We start from the raw sequence: 16,832 nt of genomic DNA, 5'->3' as shown, positions 1-16,832 counted from the left end.
TCTTTAGACTGTGTTTGTGGAGATTATGTGGCAAATGAGGACCTAATTAGATGAAGTCAATCTTGGCCAGTGGGAGGAGAGCCATGATGCTGATACTAGCAATCACAGCAGAACAGAATGAACACCTGGGGTTGGGAATATGGAGAAGATGGTAGAAGAATCATCAAATAATTGGGAAAGGTTATAAGTAAGGCAATGAGTAGGGAGAGTGCTTGGGAGTAAATGACTGGACATCCAGATGGATATTTCATACACCACTAACAGTGTGTAAATGAGATCTTTTCTTCATGCCACATTCACTCAAATGTGCTTGTCAATGATACTCAGAGATTAACAGAAAACAGCAAGGATGAGATTATCTGCTCAAGTCTCATTAGAAGTAGCACATTTGTTCTGCAAGGGGGCTTCAGTCGTGATTCGCTGCTTTTTTTCTTACATAAGTAGGCTGCAGTAGAGACTAGTTGAGAGATTAAGTGTAAGAAATCAGTAGTAAATTATTTAAATAGTAGCACTGTGCACATAATAAATTAAGGATACAAGCCCATTGAGTAAAAACAGGGTGCAATTCATTTAGACAACAATCTTAATTGAAAATAGTACAAAGAAAAAAAACTGAGAGATGTTATTGTATTTAATTGCATTATGTTTTTATCTACATTTTACACAGCATCACAATTTTTCTGGAAGCTTTCAGCAAATCAGCCTTAATCTACTGTCTGTCAGACAGAGAAGTAGAAACCAGCTTGAACATCTCACTTTTGTAGTTCACAGTAAGACATATTTAAACTTTTTCCTGCAAAAATGATTCCTCCCGTGATAACATCTGAAATGTAAGTGATGTTTAATGTGCTTGTTTGTTACCTCAGTATACAGTACCGGTAAGTTGGAGGCTGTTATCTGTCGGTACCTAAGCAATTTATGAAATGGGAAGCTAATTTAACTTGCTCAATGAACTGCACATTTCACACTTCATTTAGCTGTTCATAAAAGACTCAACAGCAAAGCATTATCAACACTTAATGCTTTGTTTCTAATAAAAACCCTTGACAGTAAAGGACCAACTTAAGAAATACTTCTATAAATGTGTTCTTAGCTCATTGTAAAAATGAAAAAACAAATTCAGTGACTAAGCATAATCAGGTGATATGATTTACATGGTACTGTAGTCCTGATATCTGTGAAAATAGATGGTATTCAGCCTCACGCTTGAAACTAAATATTGTAGTTTGGCTCAAGTTTAGCAGTAGTAGATAACTTTTTAAAATTTGCAAGTCACTTACTTGTATTGAAACTTTCTTTAATGGAAAAGAACATTGTGAGCAGAGCAGAATATTCTGAACATTGCTTAATGCATCTCATTGAAGCAAGTAGAGAGGTGACCCTGAAAAATCCCTGAATCGTGCAAAGGGAGGTTTACGTATGCAGAAATATTGATTAAGATGGCCCTATGTGCACAAAAAACACGCCAATTATTAAACTGGGAGTTATTTTGCTTTTAGGATATTGGCTCAAGTAATTCTATCAAAGAGGATAAGATCGTGCATCTTTAAAAATGGTGCAGTTCTGTTCTGTTCTAATAGTTTGTTATTGATTATAGATGTTGTTGAACATCTGCACAGAGTGACATATGAAGGTGACCACCATCTTATGCAGCTGCCAGCTGCTGAGTCTCGACTAGGGTTGAGTTGGCAGGAGAAGCTTTTTTGGTGACATGAGCCTTGTGGATGCTATTTAGTTGGGAATTTGCATGCCCTGTCCGTGCCGCCAGGTTTTGATGCGAGGTCACATGCTACCTGTCAGTGCACAGTACTCACCTGGTCTGACACCTGCTCTCTGTGCAGGCAGCATGTTTGGTTGAGGATCAACTCTCCACAGTGTGCAGGGGAGAGTTGGAAGAATGCCTCCTAGCCTCTGTGTGAGTGTGTGTCCAGCATGTTTATTCACTGGCTAGTATCTGTTTTTACGATTGCTTGCCTTGTGCATGTATGTGACACATTGGATTTGCATCCACCAGCACTCATACGAATAGGCAGTGGGTTAGACCCCCCATCCTCCCCTCTTGCTCAGTTGGATCACACTCCCAGATCTGTCAAGCATCTGTTGACGTGTCCTGGATGTGACATGCCACCCACTGCAAGGGAGAGACACAAATTGCCACGCTTTTTCTTAGAGGCGTTGCACAGTTAGGACTTAAAGATGGACTAAAAGATTCAGAGTAGCATTTTGACACCTTCAATTAATAAGCAATTAAATCTGATAGGCAGGTTAATGCATTTTAGTGTTGAATGGGTTAACTTTTCCCGTGCGGCATCCTGGCCTTGCTTCCAGTGGCAGCAAGGAGACACTTGCTTAGTAATAAGAAAATAATGACATCTCAAGGCCCACTTACAGCCTCAACATCCCTTTTTACTTTCAGTGTGATGTGTTGCATTGTGCAGATGTAAAGTTATAGTCACAGTACTTGTGCAGCTACATAGCTACAGAACGGGAGCTGACATTAAGTATTAATATTTTGAAGTGGCAAGAAATTTCAGAAGCAACAAAAAAAAGTAAACTGTTTCTGTGTGTTGTCACAAAAAATGTGTGAGGGAAATGTACAGCTGCTTTGTTTCCCAGTGAAATAAAAATCATCAGTGTGTAAGAAAGAGGGGAAAGGAGAGGAAGGGAAATTTTATAGGCTGGAAATTTAAAACTGACATTTAATGTCCTAATTCATTTTTGAATTTTTAAATCAGACATTGTGGACATTGGATCTCTATTTGGTGTGTTGCTGAACTATATTTTTGTTAAACTTATTGCAAAACAAATTGAAGTTTACTAATTTTGTGTTATTTAAAGATTGCATGAAAATAATAGCCAGTTTCATCCTGTGTTTGATTCCTGTGTTTGATTGGTTACATCTTAGGTACTGTTACTAGGTCAAATCAAGGTTAGCAGTCATTCATTTATATTTAAGATGATAATGCTGAGTCGGTGAAGGAATCTAATGCTAGCTTTATGGTGTCTATGGGTTGGAAATCAGTCATAATAGCTCATGAAACATCTGCTTATTGTTGAATTCAGATGGCTAAATCCACAAAGAGCAGTGAATATTGGAGTAGTGACAAAGGCCTGCTGATAACAGTCTTTACACAAAAAAAAACAAAAAAAAACTGTCTTTACACAAAGAAAAATATACTGGAGCTTACGAAACAAGTTAATATGTGACATATTTCCAAGTTATTCTTTTCCCCATGTTGCACTGCTGCACTCCTGTGTACAGGTAATCTCATCAAAAGGCCTCAGTCAGCTGCCAGCCCTTAATGGAAAGTGCCTACCAAACAGAAACAGATGTTAAAATTAATGCTTTTGCAGGGGCTTTTTTCCTGGATTTTTTAATCTGTTTAAGTTATTTCATTATAGAATTACAATAGTGGCAAATCACATGTCATTGTTTGGCATTAGGCCTCATGTGTATTAGTTTTGTTTTTGCATCAGTCCCGTACAATAAAAGTTCAGAGTACTATATTAGCTAAAAGCATATTAACACATAGCTATGTGCACTTTATGCCAGCTTTGTTTTCTGACATGTAATTAACTGTAGAGTCAGTTGCTCAAAGTCACGTGACACTGTGCATGCCTCTGGCAATACTGTGATGCTAATCTTGCCCGACAGTAGCAAGTGACTATACTGTGCATACTGTACAAGCAAAGTGCATGCACATAACCTGATTTTTACTGCAGTGAATGTGGGTCTGTATGCCTTTTCACATCACGAATGCTTTTACAATATGAATGAAGTCACGCACCATGCGGCATCACAGTGTTGGATAACAGGAAGAAAAATCAGAAGGCGGTCTAATATACCCCCCATTTAATGCTTGTTTTAAATGCCCTTTTTCAGTTTATATGTGCTGCTCTGAAACGTTTGCATCACTTAAATTAGCCGTAACAATGAAGCAGCGTTTGGCTACAAGTGTATTAACACAGCAAAAATGCCACAAGGAGGAAAGAGTTGCAAGGCGTACATTAACATCAGCAGCATTAGCAACTTTTTCACATGTGGGTCATGCATGCGCTTGATGGATGAGGGTACAAAGAGTTATGTAGCACATGCACACAGATGCACATGCACATAGATCCTGACTCTCCACGTTTCGATTTAGCTTTCACCGTCATCACTACACCACTTCCACGTAGTCCCGAATTAGGCGCCCCAGATTTCATAGCTCTTAAGAGACAATAAAAGCACAAACATTACTATTGTGTGAGATTGTGTGACACGGGCTATACTTTTTACCTTCTGCTTTATGAGTTTGTGCGTTGGCAGGCTCGGAATAGCTTTTTGAATGTTGCAGCGTCCCACTTAGAGGAATTGTTGCAAAATGCAAATTAAGGAGAATGATTGAAGCTCTTCATTTTTCATGCCATAGAAATATATAAATAAACGATGTGTTTTGGTCATTGTAGTGCAAAATCATAAACAAAAGTGAAATAATTTGGGTTTTTATTCATTCATCATGTTAAATTAGACGTTTCTTCAGGAACAAAAATAAATAGGTCAGAACTGTTTTTGTCACCACTCAGAAATTCTTCCCTCTAAATGTAGATGATAAGTCTGAGGTTCACACATTTTTCACAGTTTCCCTGCATGCCCTGGGGACACATGAAGATATAAAGCACAAGAAATGGTGACTCCTGTTGCTGTCCGCATGTATGATCCCAAAGCGGTTGGTACATATGAGTTGTCACTAGCTGAGCTGAAAACACATTGTTTTCCACCAGAAAATCCATTTGTTTCCATGGCGATGCTGTCCTCCCTTGTCCAATTTCCTTGACTGCTTTTTATGGATAGCTTTATTGAACTTTATTAAAAAAAAAAAGAATTGAGAGAGGGAGGAGACAGAAAATAGTAATTTGTCACACTAATATAATATCAAGGTTTGTGAAGGTGGATTATTTGGAACAGGTCAAAGTGACCTTTTATTCTTATAGCCTTATTATCCTCTAAAATTGCTTTTGGGCAACACACATACTCCCATAATCAGTTCTTCTTGTTTGTGCACCTCTGTTGTTGCTTTGTATTAAGTTTAATGTTCTAGTCTACATTGAGGATTTTGGACCGAACCCTAATAGCCTATTCTATATTGTTTTACTAAACTAAAGTTTTAATTTATCAGGGAAATATTTCATCAGCAGTTTTGGCGTTACCGACAGCTTTATTTAGGACAGCTGCACTGATACAATGTAGCCTGTAGGGTATTTCATAAATTACCATTGCTGGTGTATAAGTCTGTTGGTTTATTGCGCTTATATACTGCGTATATACAAACAATCTGAGTTGTATTATTATTCTAAACACTTAACAAAAAATTCATATATGAATGAGAATACATATATATAAGAATAATATATATATATTTTTTCTTAACAAGCTACAAAGTCAAGCGACATAAATCTGTTCAGTTTTGAAGGAAAGCAAAACCTTGGGTTTAATGTTTACGTGGAATATAATAATGTTGGTATAGCCAGTGATAATCACCAAATAAACTTAGATTTTTAGCCTCTAATTGTTAAAGACACATTTAAGAAACATAATACATAGTAATATTTAACCTTAAACTGCTGATTTAATAGTAAATCATTTATAGTTTAATTCGTTTATATTATAAATCTATTTATAACTCATTTCAATAGAATTTATAACACGTGTTTTAAAAGATAAAGATGTTAATATCTGCTCTGTGTTTGTGCAAGTGTCATTCAGATTGGCCCACCCTTAAGGAGGAGATGGGGTACATACAGAGTTACATATATACACATATGCTACAGTCATCATAGAAGATATTTTATAGTAGACATCTTTAAAAAAAATAGATTGGGGTTGTTAAAGTTGGTAAAATTACAAATATCAAGCTGAAGAAGTACCCTTACAGATCACATGACTGCCTTATAAAACTGATTTTATCATATCTGACTACAAACGTACCCTTTAAAAAGAAAGTGGCATCTAGAAGCTGCATCTTTGTCCTTTATTCTTACAGTATATCCATGATATATTCAACCTGAAGCCATACAACTGCAATCTCAGCAGAGTCATGGCCTTTCGTTATGGAGGCAAAGCAGTGTCAGAGCTACTCGAGTCCCTTTTCTTTATAGACCAAAAGCTTCCTGAATGAATACATTATTTAAGAGAAATGTCAAGAATCCTGTTCAGCATGGGAGCTTTACAGTACTTTTCTATTGTTATATTATATCTTTTTTGTTGTTTCTGTTCATAATGTTTAACACATGAAATTCACTTAGAATAAGAGAGTAACAGTTGCAGGACAAAGCTGTTGAACAACACCCTGCTGCACAGTATAAGTGTAGTTTTTCCCACATATAACCCAAAGATAAATCGCAAATAATTCTCAACAAATTAAACATTTCTGGCAACTATTACGTTGTTCAGGCTTTAAAGTGTTAAAAATTCAAGGATTAAACTTTGAAAAACAACTATTATTATATTTTTATAGCACCTTTAACAGAAGTCGACTTTAAAGTTTACAGCTACCGCTAACATTAAAGTTCCTCCAAAATCTCAGCAAATGTTTTTTTAGGTTTGGTGGTACCTTAACGGAAACAAAAATAGAAGAAAGGTTGAATTAAATATAAATGAGCAAATCAAAAAATTACACAGAAATGCACTCGCACAATCCACAGTCCCTGACATAACATTAAAATGACCTCTGAATCGCTTGCGTAGTTGCCTCCGTTGGGGCATTGTGTACATTAGCTTGTGTTATTGAATTTCTTTAAACATCCTGCAATGACAGCTCTGCCTGACACCAACAACACCAGGCTTTTTCTAAAGTTAATGCATGCGTTAATTTGTTTACCTTCATCAAATAGACCTCATCACCAGAGGAATTTGTCTCTGATGGGTCCTGAGCTATAACTCAACACAGTCACTCCATTTGTCAGAGGGAGCCCTGACAGTCAGCCTAATTAGTTTGGTTGTGACAAAGGAGCTGTCTTGTGGAAACCAGGAACATCAATCCATCCATGACGGCATGCAGGTTTATAATGCAGCCAATACAGTGAAAGGAAACACACTTATTATGCGTCAGGTGAAAGTACCTCGATCAGAAGGTAGAAGAATCTGTTTGGCTAAGCAAAAGAAAAAAACGTTTTAAAGCTGTGCCTTAAATATGTGTTTATTTGTCAAGTTATTTAAAATGTTTTGATAGGATGCCAGCAGCATATTTCATTCCTAAGTGTTTTGAATAAAGCCCACTGACAATCACAAATTACGGTGGAAACACGTTGCGTAAGCTGTCATTTATTTATATGGTAAAGATATACTGCCTCCTTATCTCTTGGTGTAACATCAAGTGTTCTGGGTTGGAAATGAGATGGCATGCTGAAAGTGTGCTATTTCTGTCAAGTTACCTTTTTGTGTGACTCCTATCATGTCTGATATTGCTTGTGCAGACATACGTTTAATGAAGAATATCTCATAAACCAGAAGCAATCATGTGTAGCTTTTGTTCAGAGTGTTGTCTTGGTGCAGTCAGTGAGGACCGTCACTCAAGACAGTCATCTATCATTTAAGAGCCATTTTAACAGCAAGACATTAAAGTTAGTGGTACCCAGCCTCTCCTGGCGTTCCTAAAAGCCACTTTTACATAATCGCAGAAAAAAAAATACCATTTTCCTCAATTTTTTTTTTTTGGGCCCCTGGCTGTCTTAAAAATGTTCTACAACGTTGTTCTCTGTGGGATTTTGTTTTTTTCTAAGACACTGTTTGCACATTCAGGATGAGAATATCCTCTCTGTCACTGTTGTTTCACTGCCAGCTGCAGCTCTCTCATGGGTGTCTTTCAAGTACATTTAAAAATGTGGGTGAGTTTTGTTGAAGTTGTTAGTGTGTGGCTAAAGTGGCTCGACAGAATTTCTCAATAAACCTTGTATGTATTTGTGTTGGAGGCAAGGCAGAGAATTTAGTACTTTTTAAAATACTCGATATTTTACTTTCCGTTTCATTGTTGATCTGTTCACTCAGAAAAGCATTACTGTAATTATATTGTTCATCTATGAGCCTCTGTAGTCTTTTTATGCTGTTTAATGGACACAACGACCGAGACTGTCCAAGCCGGGGCTCGAACCGGCAACCTTCCGATTACAAGGCGAACGCCCAACTCTTGAGCCACGATCGCCCCCATGTATGTTGCGTTTCGGTTTAAAAACTCCAGCAAGATCTATGGATCGTTCAAATTAACCAGAGCTTTATTTACAGAGAGACACTTTATTTTAAATTGCTTGACATTAAAGTTAAGCTTTTCAAATGTCATCTCTAGAGGCACCACAGCCTTTTGTCTGCTGGTGAAGTGCAGTGGCAGCACAAGTCTCAGAGCTCAGAAACATATGTTAAAACCAGAGAAATGAAACCAAAGCTATTCGCATGGCTTCATATGTAGGCACACCAGGTCATACGTGCACGAATACTGACCTGAAAAAAGAGCAGAGCAGGATAGCCCATTAAACCAAAACAAATACGTATTTTGCATTCAAATTTTTATGAAAATCCAGAGCGCAGTGTACAGTATCGCCTTACCTTTGCAACATGTAAGTATGCATGCAGGTAATCAAAGTATTGGGAGACAAATATGTCTTATTTGAAATGTCAAGAAACTCTTATTTGCCTATTTTGTCATAAACATATTGAATTCTGAATCATTTGGCATGTAGGAGTAAATATTTGTCTTTTTGAGAAGCATGTACACTGCAGTAATTGGGATCAACTGACACATCTAGGGTCAGCGTTACACTTTTTCACACGTTGTCTCATGTAATGAGTCACATAATCAATAGTGGGTCAACCATCGTCATAAGGGACAACTCCTACTAGGGCTTACATACCTGGGTCTCTCCACCATTTGGTCTTAGAACTGATGAAGCTTCTTGGATGAGAGTGAAGCGTCTTCAAGAAACTTAAAGAAGTCCCACTGCTTTTCTTTCCAAGCTCCTTAGATTACCATGACCTTGATGACTGAGAACCTACACAGACATACATTGTGGTTGAAAATCACATGGGTAAAGACTTATTGCCCTTTTATGTCTTACACATGGAAAGCAATAAAAAATATATCCTTTGTGTCTATAGCATCTTCACCTTTACGTCCTGTCTGGTCAGTAATATTATGCAGTATGCCTAACTGCAAACATTTGCACGATCAAAGGAGAACTTTACTGGACCTGGAAACTGGAGGTAAAGCGCTGAACTCTTTCTTTTGATTAGAAACAAGCACAGACACATAGACGCACACACACAAACACACACGTATGAGCCAGATTTGCTGTGGTGATTTGATCTCCTGTGAAGAGGAGATTGGTAATGTTCTTTTTTTTCTTTGGAGACAGCATTACCCAGGCTCAAGAGAGAAGTGAAGACTTTCTGTAGCCTTGCAGCCTCTAAAGGCTTCATGGAGGCTCTCTAAACCCCGAGCTCCATCCAGCAACTAGTTTTCAGTGTTGATTGAGGAAGATAGACTGTCTGCTGTCTGTACAGCGGCTTTGTATTTTTTCACCAGCAGAAGCTGCAGTAGTCTTCTCACTCTAATGCTTATTGATTCCAACACTTCCTAAGATGGTGTGCTGTAAGTCAGTGCTGCTTTGCATTTCCATGCCACTTTTTTTTTATTTGTTTAAGTGTGACTCACTAATGGTGAGGTAGAAGAAGATTAAGAGTAGATTTTGCCACTGTGACACTGCGTCCTTGCCTGCTTACGCTGTTAGATGATGAGGAAAAATTATTTTACATTCATCTCATCTAACCCCAAAGAAAGCTGGCATCCAAATAGATTTTTTTTTCCCGCTGTGCTGATGAAGCACAGGTGTTAATGAGCATTAACATTCATAGCCTGGCTTGTTTTATCTACTCCTGCATTTTGTTTGCACACCTTGCTGTTCAGCAATCACTTTAAATGCAATGAACTCTCTGTGGTTTTTAGAGGCTGTTTACACAAAGTAGAAGGAACAAGTTCTCTCAAATTTCTTGATGTTCTTTTGTTTGCTTGTTGCTTTTCGTTCTGTGGAAGCCATGATTTTAAGCACCCCTTCTCACTGGAAGACCCAAAGCAGCAGCTCTACACTCATAGCTAAGCCTTCATCAAGCTTTACGTTTCTTTACATATTGATGATTACTGGTCCTGTAATTAGAGCAGCAGAACATCTGTTATGTAATATTTGCACACTGTGAGGAGTGATGAAGGAGCTTGCACTTTGGTTACTACCGTCTTTTAGTGTGTGCAAAAATAAAAGAGAAGCTACATGTGCTATGAAACCGTGTGGCCATAAATACCCCTATTCCACAGTTCAGTTGACACTATAATTAACTCCTGGCACACAAAATTGTGGTTGGTTACCCAGACAGGTAGACTTAACTGGGTCAGTCACCTCCAGTGGACATACAGCATAATACATAACCACAGGTGTCTTTGAGCGCTTATAACTGAAGGCCATACCTGACAAACCCGTTACAACCAGGTCCTTTGCGTTGTTGATAAACTGCTCTTTACGAGCGAGCAGCATCAAAATTCTGCATGTATATGCAGTCTGTCAGGTTAACACATTTGTGTGTGTCTGTGTGCGTGTGCGCATGGGTATTTGTTGCTAGCAGGCAGATAGCCAACATGACCCAACTTCAGCTTTTCAGCTTTAGCGCAGCTCTGCAGACAGCTGTGCCACAAACACGCTGCTGTGGATCACCGCGAGGGCCTTTTATTTAGGTCACATTCTGTGCTTCAGTGGCCAACAGAAGAGATCTCTGTCAACTGCAATGAATACCTTTAGTTGGACACAGCCCACTTTTTAAGTGCTCTGCAAGAAGCGGACACTGTGCACGTCTTTGTTGTATGCGGTGGGTGCCGCATGTGAATTCACTCTTGTGAGTGTGTTGCGGATGGTGGGTGGGGGTGGGGACTGACCACTGTGGATTTTCCATTTTCACTCATACAATAAGAGAAATCTATTTTCCTAATTCTCTCCCTGAATGATTTAATCCTCTGGTTTAGCGGAGACAAGGAAATTGCATGAATTATTCCCCTATTTTTTCAATTAATGTAGCACCTAGTTTACAGTCAAAGAAAATAATAAATCTTTCAACAGTACAGCCATTCACTTAACTGCACCTCACATGCACCCAACACCATGTCCTCAAGGGAAGTAAACGCTTGCCATGATATTTAATTCTGCTGCTCCATCATTTTGTTTGTCCTATGTTCATTTCTCCCACCCTAACTCCCAACCCTTTTTTCCCCATTTTTTTAAATAAAATATACCTTAGTGGCCTTTGGTACTGCATTGTAAATCAGTGTAATGAATTGCCTGCTGAGGCTAAGCCTCACTGCTGTCGCTGTGCTACCCTGAGGTGCGTGGGCTCCGATTATTGTCTTGTTAGCTATACCTCCAGTCCACTGGAAACAGTGTGGGTTCACCGACCAGCCAGCCACAGCCCCACATGGGTAAGGAAGGCACTTTAAGGATGCTGATGTATGCCGCTCTTTTGTAGTCACCCTGTAAGGGCAAGGCCGTTTATTGCAGTCGCCTCAACCAGCCCAGAAGCTGTCAGCTGGGTTTTACTGGCCAATTGGTTTCCCCCTAGAAGACCTAGAGGTATAGAGGGGGTATGTGATCACTGATTGTATTTGTGGGTGTGGGGATGTGCATATTTACTCAGCGAGCAGGTAAGCTGTAAAACAAAACTAGATATGTTTTCTTTTTTGTTTTAGTGCTACCCAAACATGAAAGCACTGGATTAAATTTGTGAGACAGGGGACAGTTGTGGTAAAGTCGCTGCATTACCATCCCTGATTTCTTGTATCTTTGACTTCCATTGAAGTTTCATTTTACAGTAGCCTTGAACAAATTTAGCACACACTTGAAATAGATTTGATCTCTCCTTGCTACCTTTTCTTGCTTTAGTTCTCTCTGTTTCCTTGATTCACTGTCATTTTTTTGTTCACTGAAATGTAGTAGACTAAACAGAGAAATGGAGGAAGAGGCTTGAGGACAGATCTGGGTGTCTGGGACAACATGCCAAATGGCTGCTATATTTAGAAATCCTCCTTTTGAAGTTTTGAAGGGCAAAAATCAAAGACTTTGAGGCAAGAATAGGTCCAAGGCCTGTCAACATCAGATTTTCTCAGCTGTGAAGGACATCCAAAAATCATCTTCCTCAAATAAAATCGGATGAAAACATTAAATTGAGCTTTTAAGTGTATGCAAATAGAAGATATTTATAATTCTGTTTTCTTTCTCTCTCTGTTCTTGTTTGTTTGTCTGTTCTTCCCCATGGCTGTGTATTTCTTTGCAGAGCTAGTTTCTGGGCCTTTGCAGACTTCCTGCAGCAGCAGTTGAAGACCTGGCCACGATGACAATGAAAGGTCTGTCCAGCAGTCGCAGTCACCATCACACAGTGACCTGCGACCCTTCTTACGACTCGATGACCCTGGGACACTCAGATCGTCGGTCCTACTTCCTAAACTCTGGGGATGCTCATCCTGCTGACCACCCTTGCTATACCCAAAGGAACTCCTTCCAGTCTGAGTGCAGTACCTATCCTGATCTGGCCAGCTGCACTTTCCCTCGCAGACAGTACAGCTCTCACCATGAGCTAAAGGAGGAGTGTGGTGCTTTGGTGCCTTACACCGGGCCGAGCAGTAAGGGAGGTGGAGGAGGAAACAACAATCGCATCCCCTCTAACCTGCTAGAGCAGTTTGAGAGCCAGGCACCATTGCGGCGTGAAGGCTACCACACACTGCAGTATAAGCGCACTGCTGTGGAGCATCAACGCAGTGACAGCCCCGGTCGAATCCGCCACCTTGTTCACTCTGTCCAGAAGCTTTTCACCAAGTCACACTCCCTGGAGGGGCCCTCAGGGTCTGGTGGAGGAGGAAGTGGGAGGATGAATGGCAGCAAATCCAGTCCTGATGATCCACCATCATCCTCTGGCACCTTAAAGCACAGCAAGCGCAGTAAGAGCAAAGACCGCTCCAAGTCGGAGCCTAAGATGCGCTCTGCCATCTCAGGCTACTGGAGCTCAGATGACACGCTTGACCGGGAAGTGTGCCTCTACCATCATCAACATGCGGGCAACAGTGGAGGCCTGCCCTCTGGGGTCATGACTATGGGGCGTCATCCAGAAAAATCCCAGTCGCAGTATTTCATGGAGTCCTATAACACTATCAGCGCCCAGTCTCTCAAGACGTCACGTAGCAACAACGATGTGAAGTGCTCAACGTGTTCGGGGGGCAGCGGTGGAGGGCTGCCGCTGATGAGTGCACTCGATGGCCAAGTTCAGCTGAAGAAGAGCTCATGGTCTTCTACTCTGACGGTGAGCAGAGCAAGAGAAGTCTACCAGAAGGCCTCAGTCAACCTAGACAAAGCTCTGGTGAAAGCCGAGCAGGGACGCACTTGCCACTTCCTTCAGGTAGGACTGTTTACAACAGCCCCACCTCTAATGTGTCAAACTTCATGCATCATCTGGTGTGAGCCGCTCCTCCATGTTTCTGTTTTTCTGCACAAAATCTGCATTTGTTTGCTTGCATGCGTCATTGTGATTTAGAGAGGGAGAGATGGAGAGAGACTAATCAGGGTCACAGCGACCCAGACTCGTTCATCTCATTCCCCTGAGCTTTGATCTCTTGTTGAATTTATTCTTGATATAATCATAAACATTTTTCAGACTCATCACATACCATCTAATCCTCTGTGGTTGTGGTTGAATGCACTGAAATATTTACAATATTTATAATTATATGGCTGGGGTTTAAGGGCTTAATTCCCCTGTAATTCAAATTACGATGTAATTATATTGAAATGCAAATTCTTAAAGGCAGGTAATTTAGAATAAAGGTATAACAAGTCAGATTTTTACAGGAAGCAAAATTTAAGTATGTAAGTAAATTGAAGTAATTAAAATTACTTATGCAGTTACAATTACTTAAGTATTGCATAATTTCCTGGTAATTTTACAGAAAATACGCTGTACTTTTCAGGGCACAAGCCTTATTATTAAGTGAATTAATTTAGCCTTTTTACAGCTTTATTTTGTTACATTGTTAATTAATCTTCGTTATGTTGATGATTTTTTTTATTATTTAATCATCCTTTTTAACTTATGTTGTACTTAAGATTACTTACAGTATAATATGTGTCTCCCTTCTAGTAAAACACTCCATAATACAGCCCTCACCCCAGAAAGTACTTACATTGTAAGCTCAGAAAATATTATTTGTTTTTCCACTAAATTACCAGGAAATTGTGAAGTAATTAAAATTACTTATGCACAACTTACATTTACTTTCAATATAATTATTTCTTTGTTCAGTGTAAAAACCTGACTGGTTTGTGTTTGTGGAGCATTAATGACACCTTGCAGCATGGAACTACATTATTACAGCTGTTAACATTATAATTGCATTGGTCATAGCAGGATTGGTGGGTATATGGTTGTAAATGTCTGAATATATCCTATTTACAAAGAAAAAGTGTGGTGCTACTATGAGATCAGAGGTCAGCAGACAAAAAATTAAGAGAAAACCACTCTGCTTCCTAAGCATGGTGGCCACACGCGCTCAAAAATACACAGGGACACATGCACACAGGGACCTGATCATGCTTCACTTTGCTGGGAAAAGATAAAAGTGTTTCAGATTTCATGCATTTTCATGCATTGAGCTGAGCTGCAAATTTAGGCCCGAGGAAAGAAATGGAGAGACAAGCCGGAGAGAATAGACGAAAGCATGTGTATGTGCGTGCGGGGGTTTTTGGGGGGGGCAAATAAGGGCAACAGAAGAGTGCATGAATGGAGAAAGTAAAAGGCAGAATGCGAGAGTAGGAAAACATAAAAGACAAAGTTCTGTATGGCCATGCATTTTAACATCCTGAAAAACGGAGTGAGCAGATCAAGGAAGGATGTTGTCACTGCAGTGTGGCAACAACTCTTCTAGCCTAAAAGAGCCATTACTTTTTCTCCAGAGAGCGAGACGGAAGGGAAAAGTGGCTTTCAAGGAGAGCAGCCTGACAAGTTAGTCTCCAGACACTTTTTGAATGCTTAAAACAAAAAGACATGCTATTTGCATCACCTAGTGGGATGGGATTTTGTAATCCGGTGTTTGATGTTCACACACTCACTTAATTGACCCTTTTCATGAAACATTCAGAGGTTACATCCACAGACTGCATATTAAAATGGGGATGATGTCATCAACTGGTTTCTGAAGTTTTGGCTGACAGGGTAGTAAGTTAACGTCTAACACTAGCACACCTGGTTATCAAGCAGGGGTCATGAATTGCAGTCTGCTAATTAGTTAATAGTAGTAAAAGAATTTGAGTAATCAAAACAGAAGCACAAACTTATGGGATGGGCTCTACCTCATAGCATGCAATAAATCTGCATTAAAAATGCTCAGAAGACCAAATCCAAAAGGGTGGGTTATAAAGAGTCATCCTTACCTCATCGGCTGTAAAGAGTAACACTGGCTACAGAGACCATAAATAGTTTTTTGAGTATGCTGTTCGTTTAAGAGCTGAAGATGACTCGCTTTTGGAGCCAGCCTCAAGTGGCCGTTAGAAGAACTGCAGTTTTGCCACTTCAGAGTTGGCGTCCTTTTTCCAACCCAGAGGGAGCGGCCTACACCATCCTCCATACTCTTATGCTCCATCAAAAAGCTGATTAAAGGAAAATTAATACCCCTTTTTTTATTTCAATTCATCTTTTTCACTCTGTCTTAGAATAATTCACTTTTGACGTCCCCATCCAAACCACTGTTGCTGAGATGTTAACACAGTCTGTAGTTACCCCTGACATCAAGGTCAGCTTGGTTTCCTAGCTACACACGAGTCTGTTGAATGATCCTTGTGAACTTTTTTCTCACTCTGTATCTCATTTCTTTCACTTCAGAGCTGGTGCCCTAACAGCCACTCACCTTAGCACTGCAGTGGTTCTGTTGAACAAAACCCCCTTTGTTTCCCCCACCCTCTCTCTTTCCATGTCTGCTGTCTTTGACTCCCTCTCTTTTAGATTAGGGCTAGAAGATAGCTTTACCTCCTTTTATTTTTACCTTCATTAGTGTCTGTGAAAAGGCAGGAGTGCACACAGAAGCTGAGGTACTGCAACATTTTGTCAAAACAATTAATTCCCTGCATTTGATATGCAGCATGCATCACAGGACAGACAAAAGAAGGCAACTGGCACTGGCAGGCTTATGGTATGATCAAGGCAGACTTTGCATTGATGCTGTTACTACTGAATCTTTTCAGGTATAAAGTTCAGTGCAGACAACTGAGAAAATATTGGGTTTGGGGTTTTTTTTGTTTTTGTTTTTTTGAGTCTGCTCGCGATTCATGTGTAAGTATGTCTGCAGGGGCCCTGAAGTGCAGAGGGTGACATGTATATAATACCTCTTTACCTAATCTCACCTCATCTCTACAGGTGCCTCAGGATGAGTGGAGCAATTTCTCTCCGCTGGGGAAAGATGACGAGATTCCATGCCGGCGGATGCGCAGTGGCAGCTATATCAAGGCCATGGCTGAGGAGGACAGCGGCGACTCGGACTGCAGCCCCAAACCCTCGCCCAAGGTCCAGGCACGACGAGCCAGCTACCTGAAGGCCACGCAGCCGTCTCTCACGGAGATGACTACGCTCAAGTGAGTGTGTACCAGGGCGCAAATTATTACTTGAAATTACTCCTTGTAAAGATTTGGATTTTTCTTAATTAAATACAGTGGGGCAAAAAAGTATTTAGTCAGCCACCGATTGTGCAAGTTCCCCCACTTAAAATGATGACAGAGGTCAGTAATTTGCA

At 40.0% G+C, this 16,832-nt stretch overlaps 1 protein-coding gene across 3 annotated transcripts in view; it reads left to right on the top strand.

Annotated features, from left to right (window-relative positions):
- dlgap1b (discs, large (Drosophila) homolog-associated protein 1b) overlaps positions 1-16,832 on the top strand; it is a 95,188-nt gene that overhangs the window by 35,830 nt on the left and 42,526 nt on the right. For all 3 annotated transcript variants that reach the window (XM_005722766.1, XM_005722765.1, XM_005722767.1), the window contains exons 3-4: positions 12,338-13,453; positions 16,460-16,674. In XM_005722766.1, coding sequence (XP_005722823.1) covers positions 12,395-13,453; positions 16,460-16,674 — 1,274 coding nt within the window. In that variant the 5' untranslated portion in view covers positions 12,338-12,394. The remainder of the gene's footprint in view (positions 1-12,337; positions 13,454-16,459; positions 16,675-16,832) is intronic.

Source organism: Pundamilia nyererei, unplaced genomic scaffold (genome assembly GCF_000239375.1).
Source record: "Pundamilia nyererei isolate P.nyererei 1_Seehausen unplaced genomic scaffold, PunNye1.0 scaffold00007, whole genome shotgun sequence".
Lineage (NCBI taxonomy): Eukaryota > Metazoa > Chordata > Actinopteri > Cichliformes > Cichlidae > Pundamilia > Pundamilia nyererei.
This window is presented reverse-complemented; position numbering and strand designations above follow the sequence as displayed.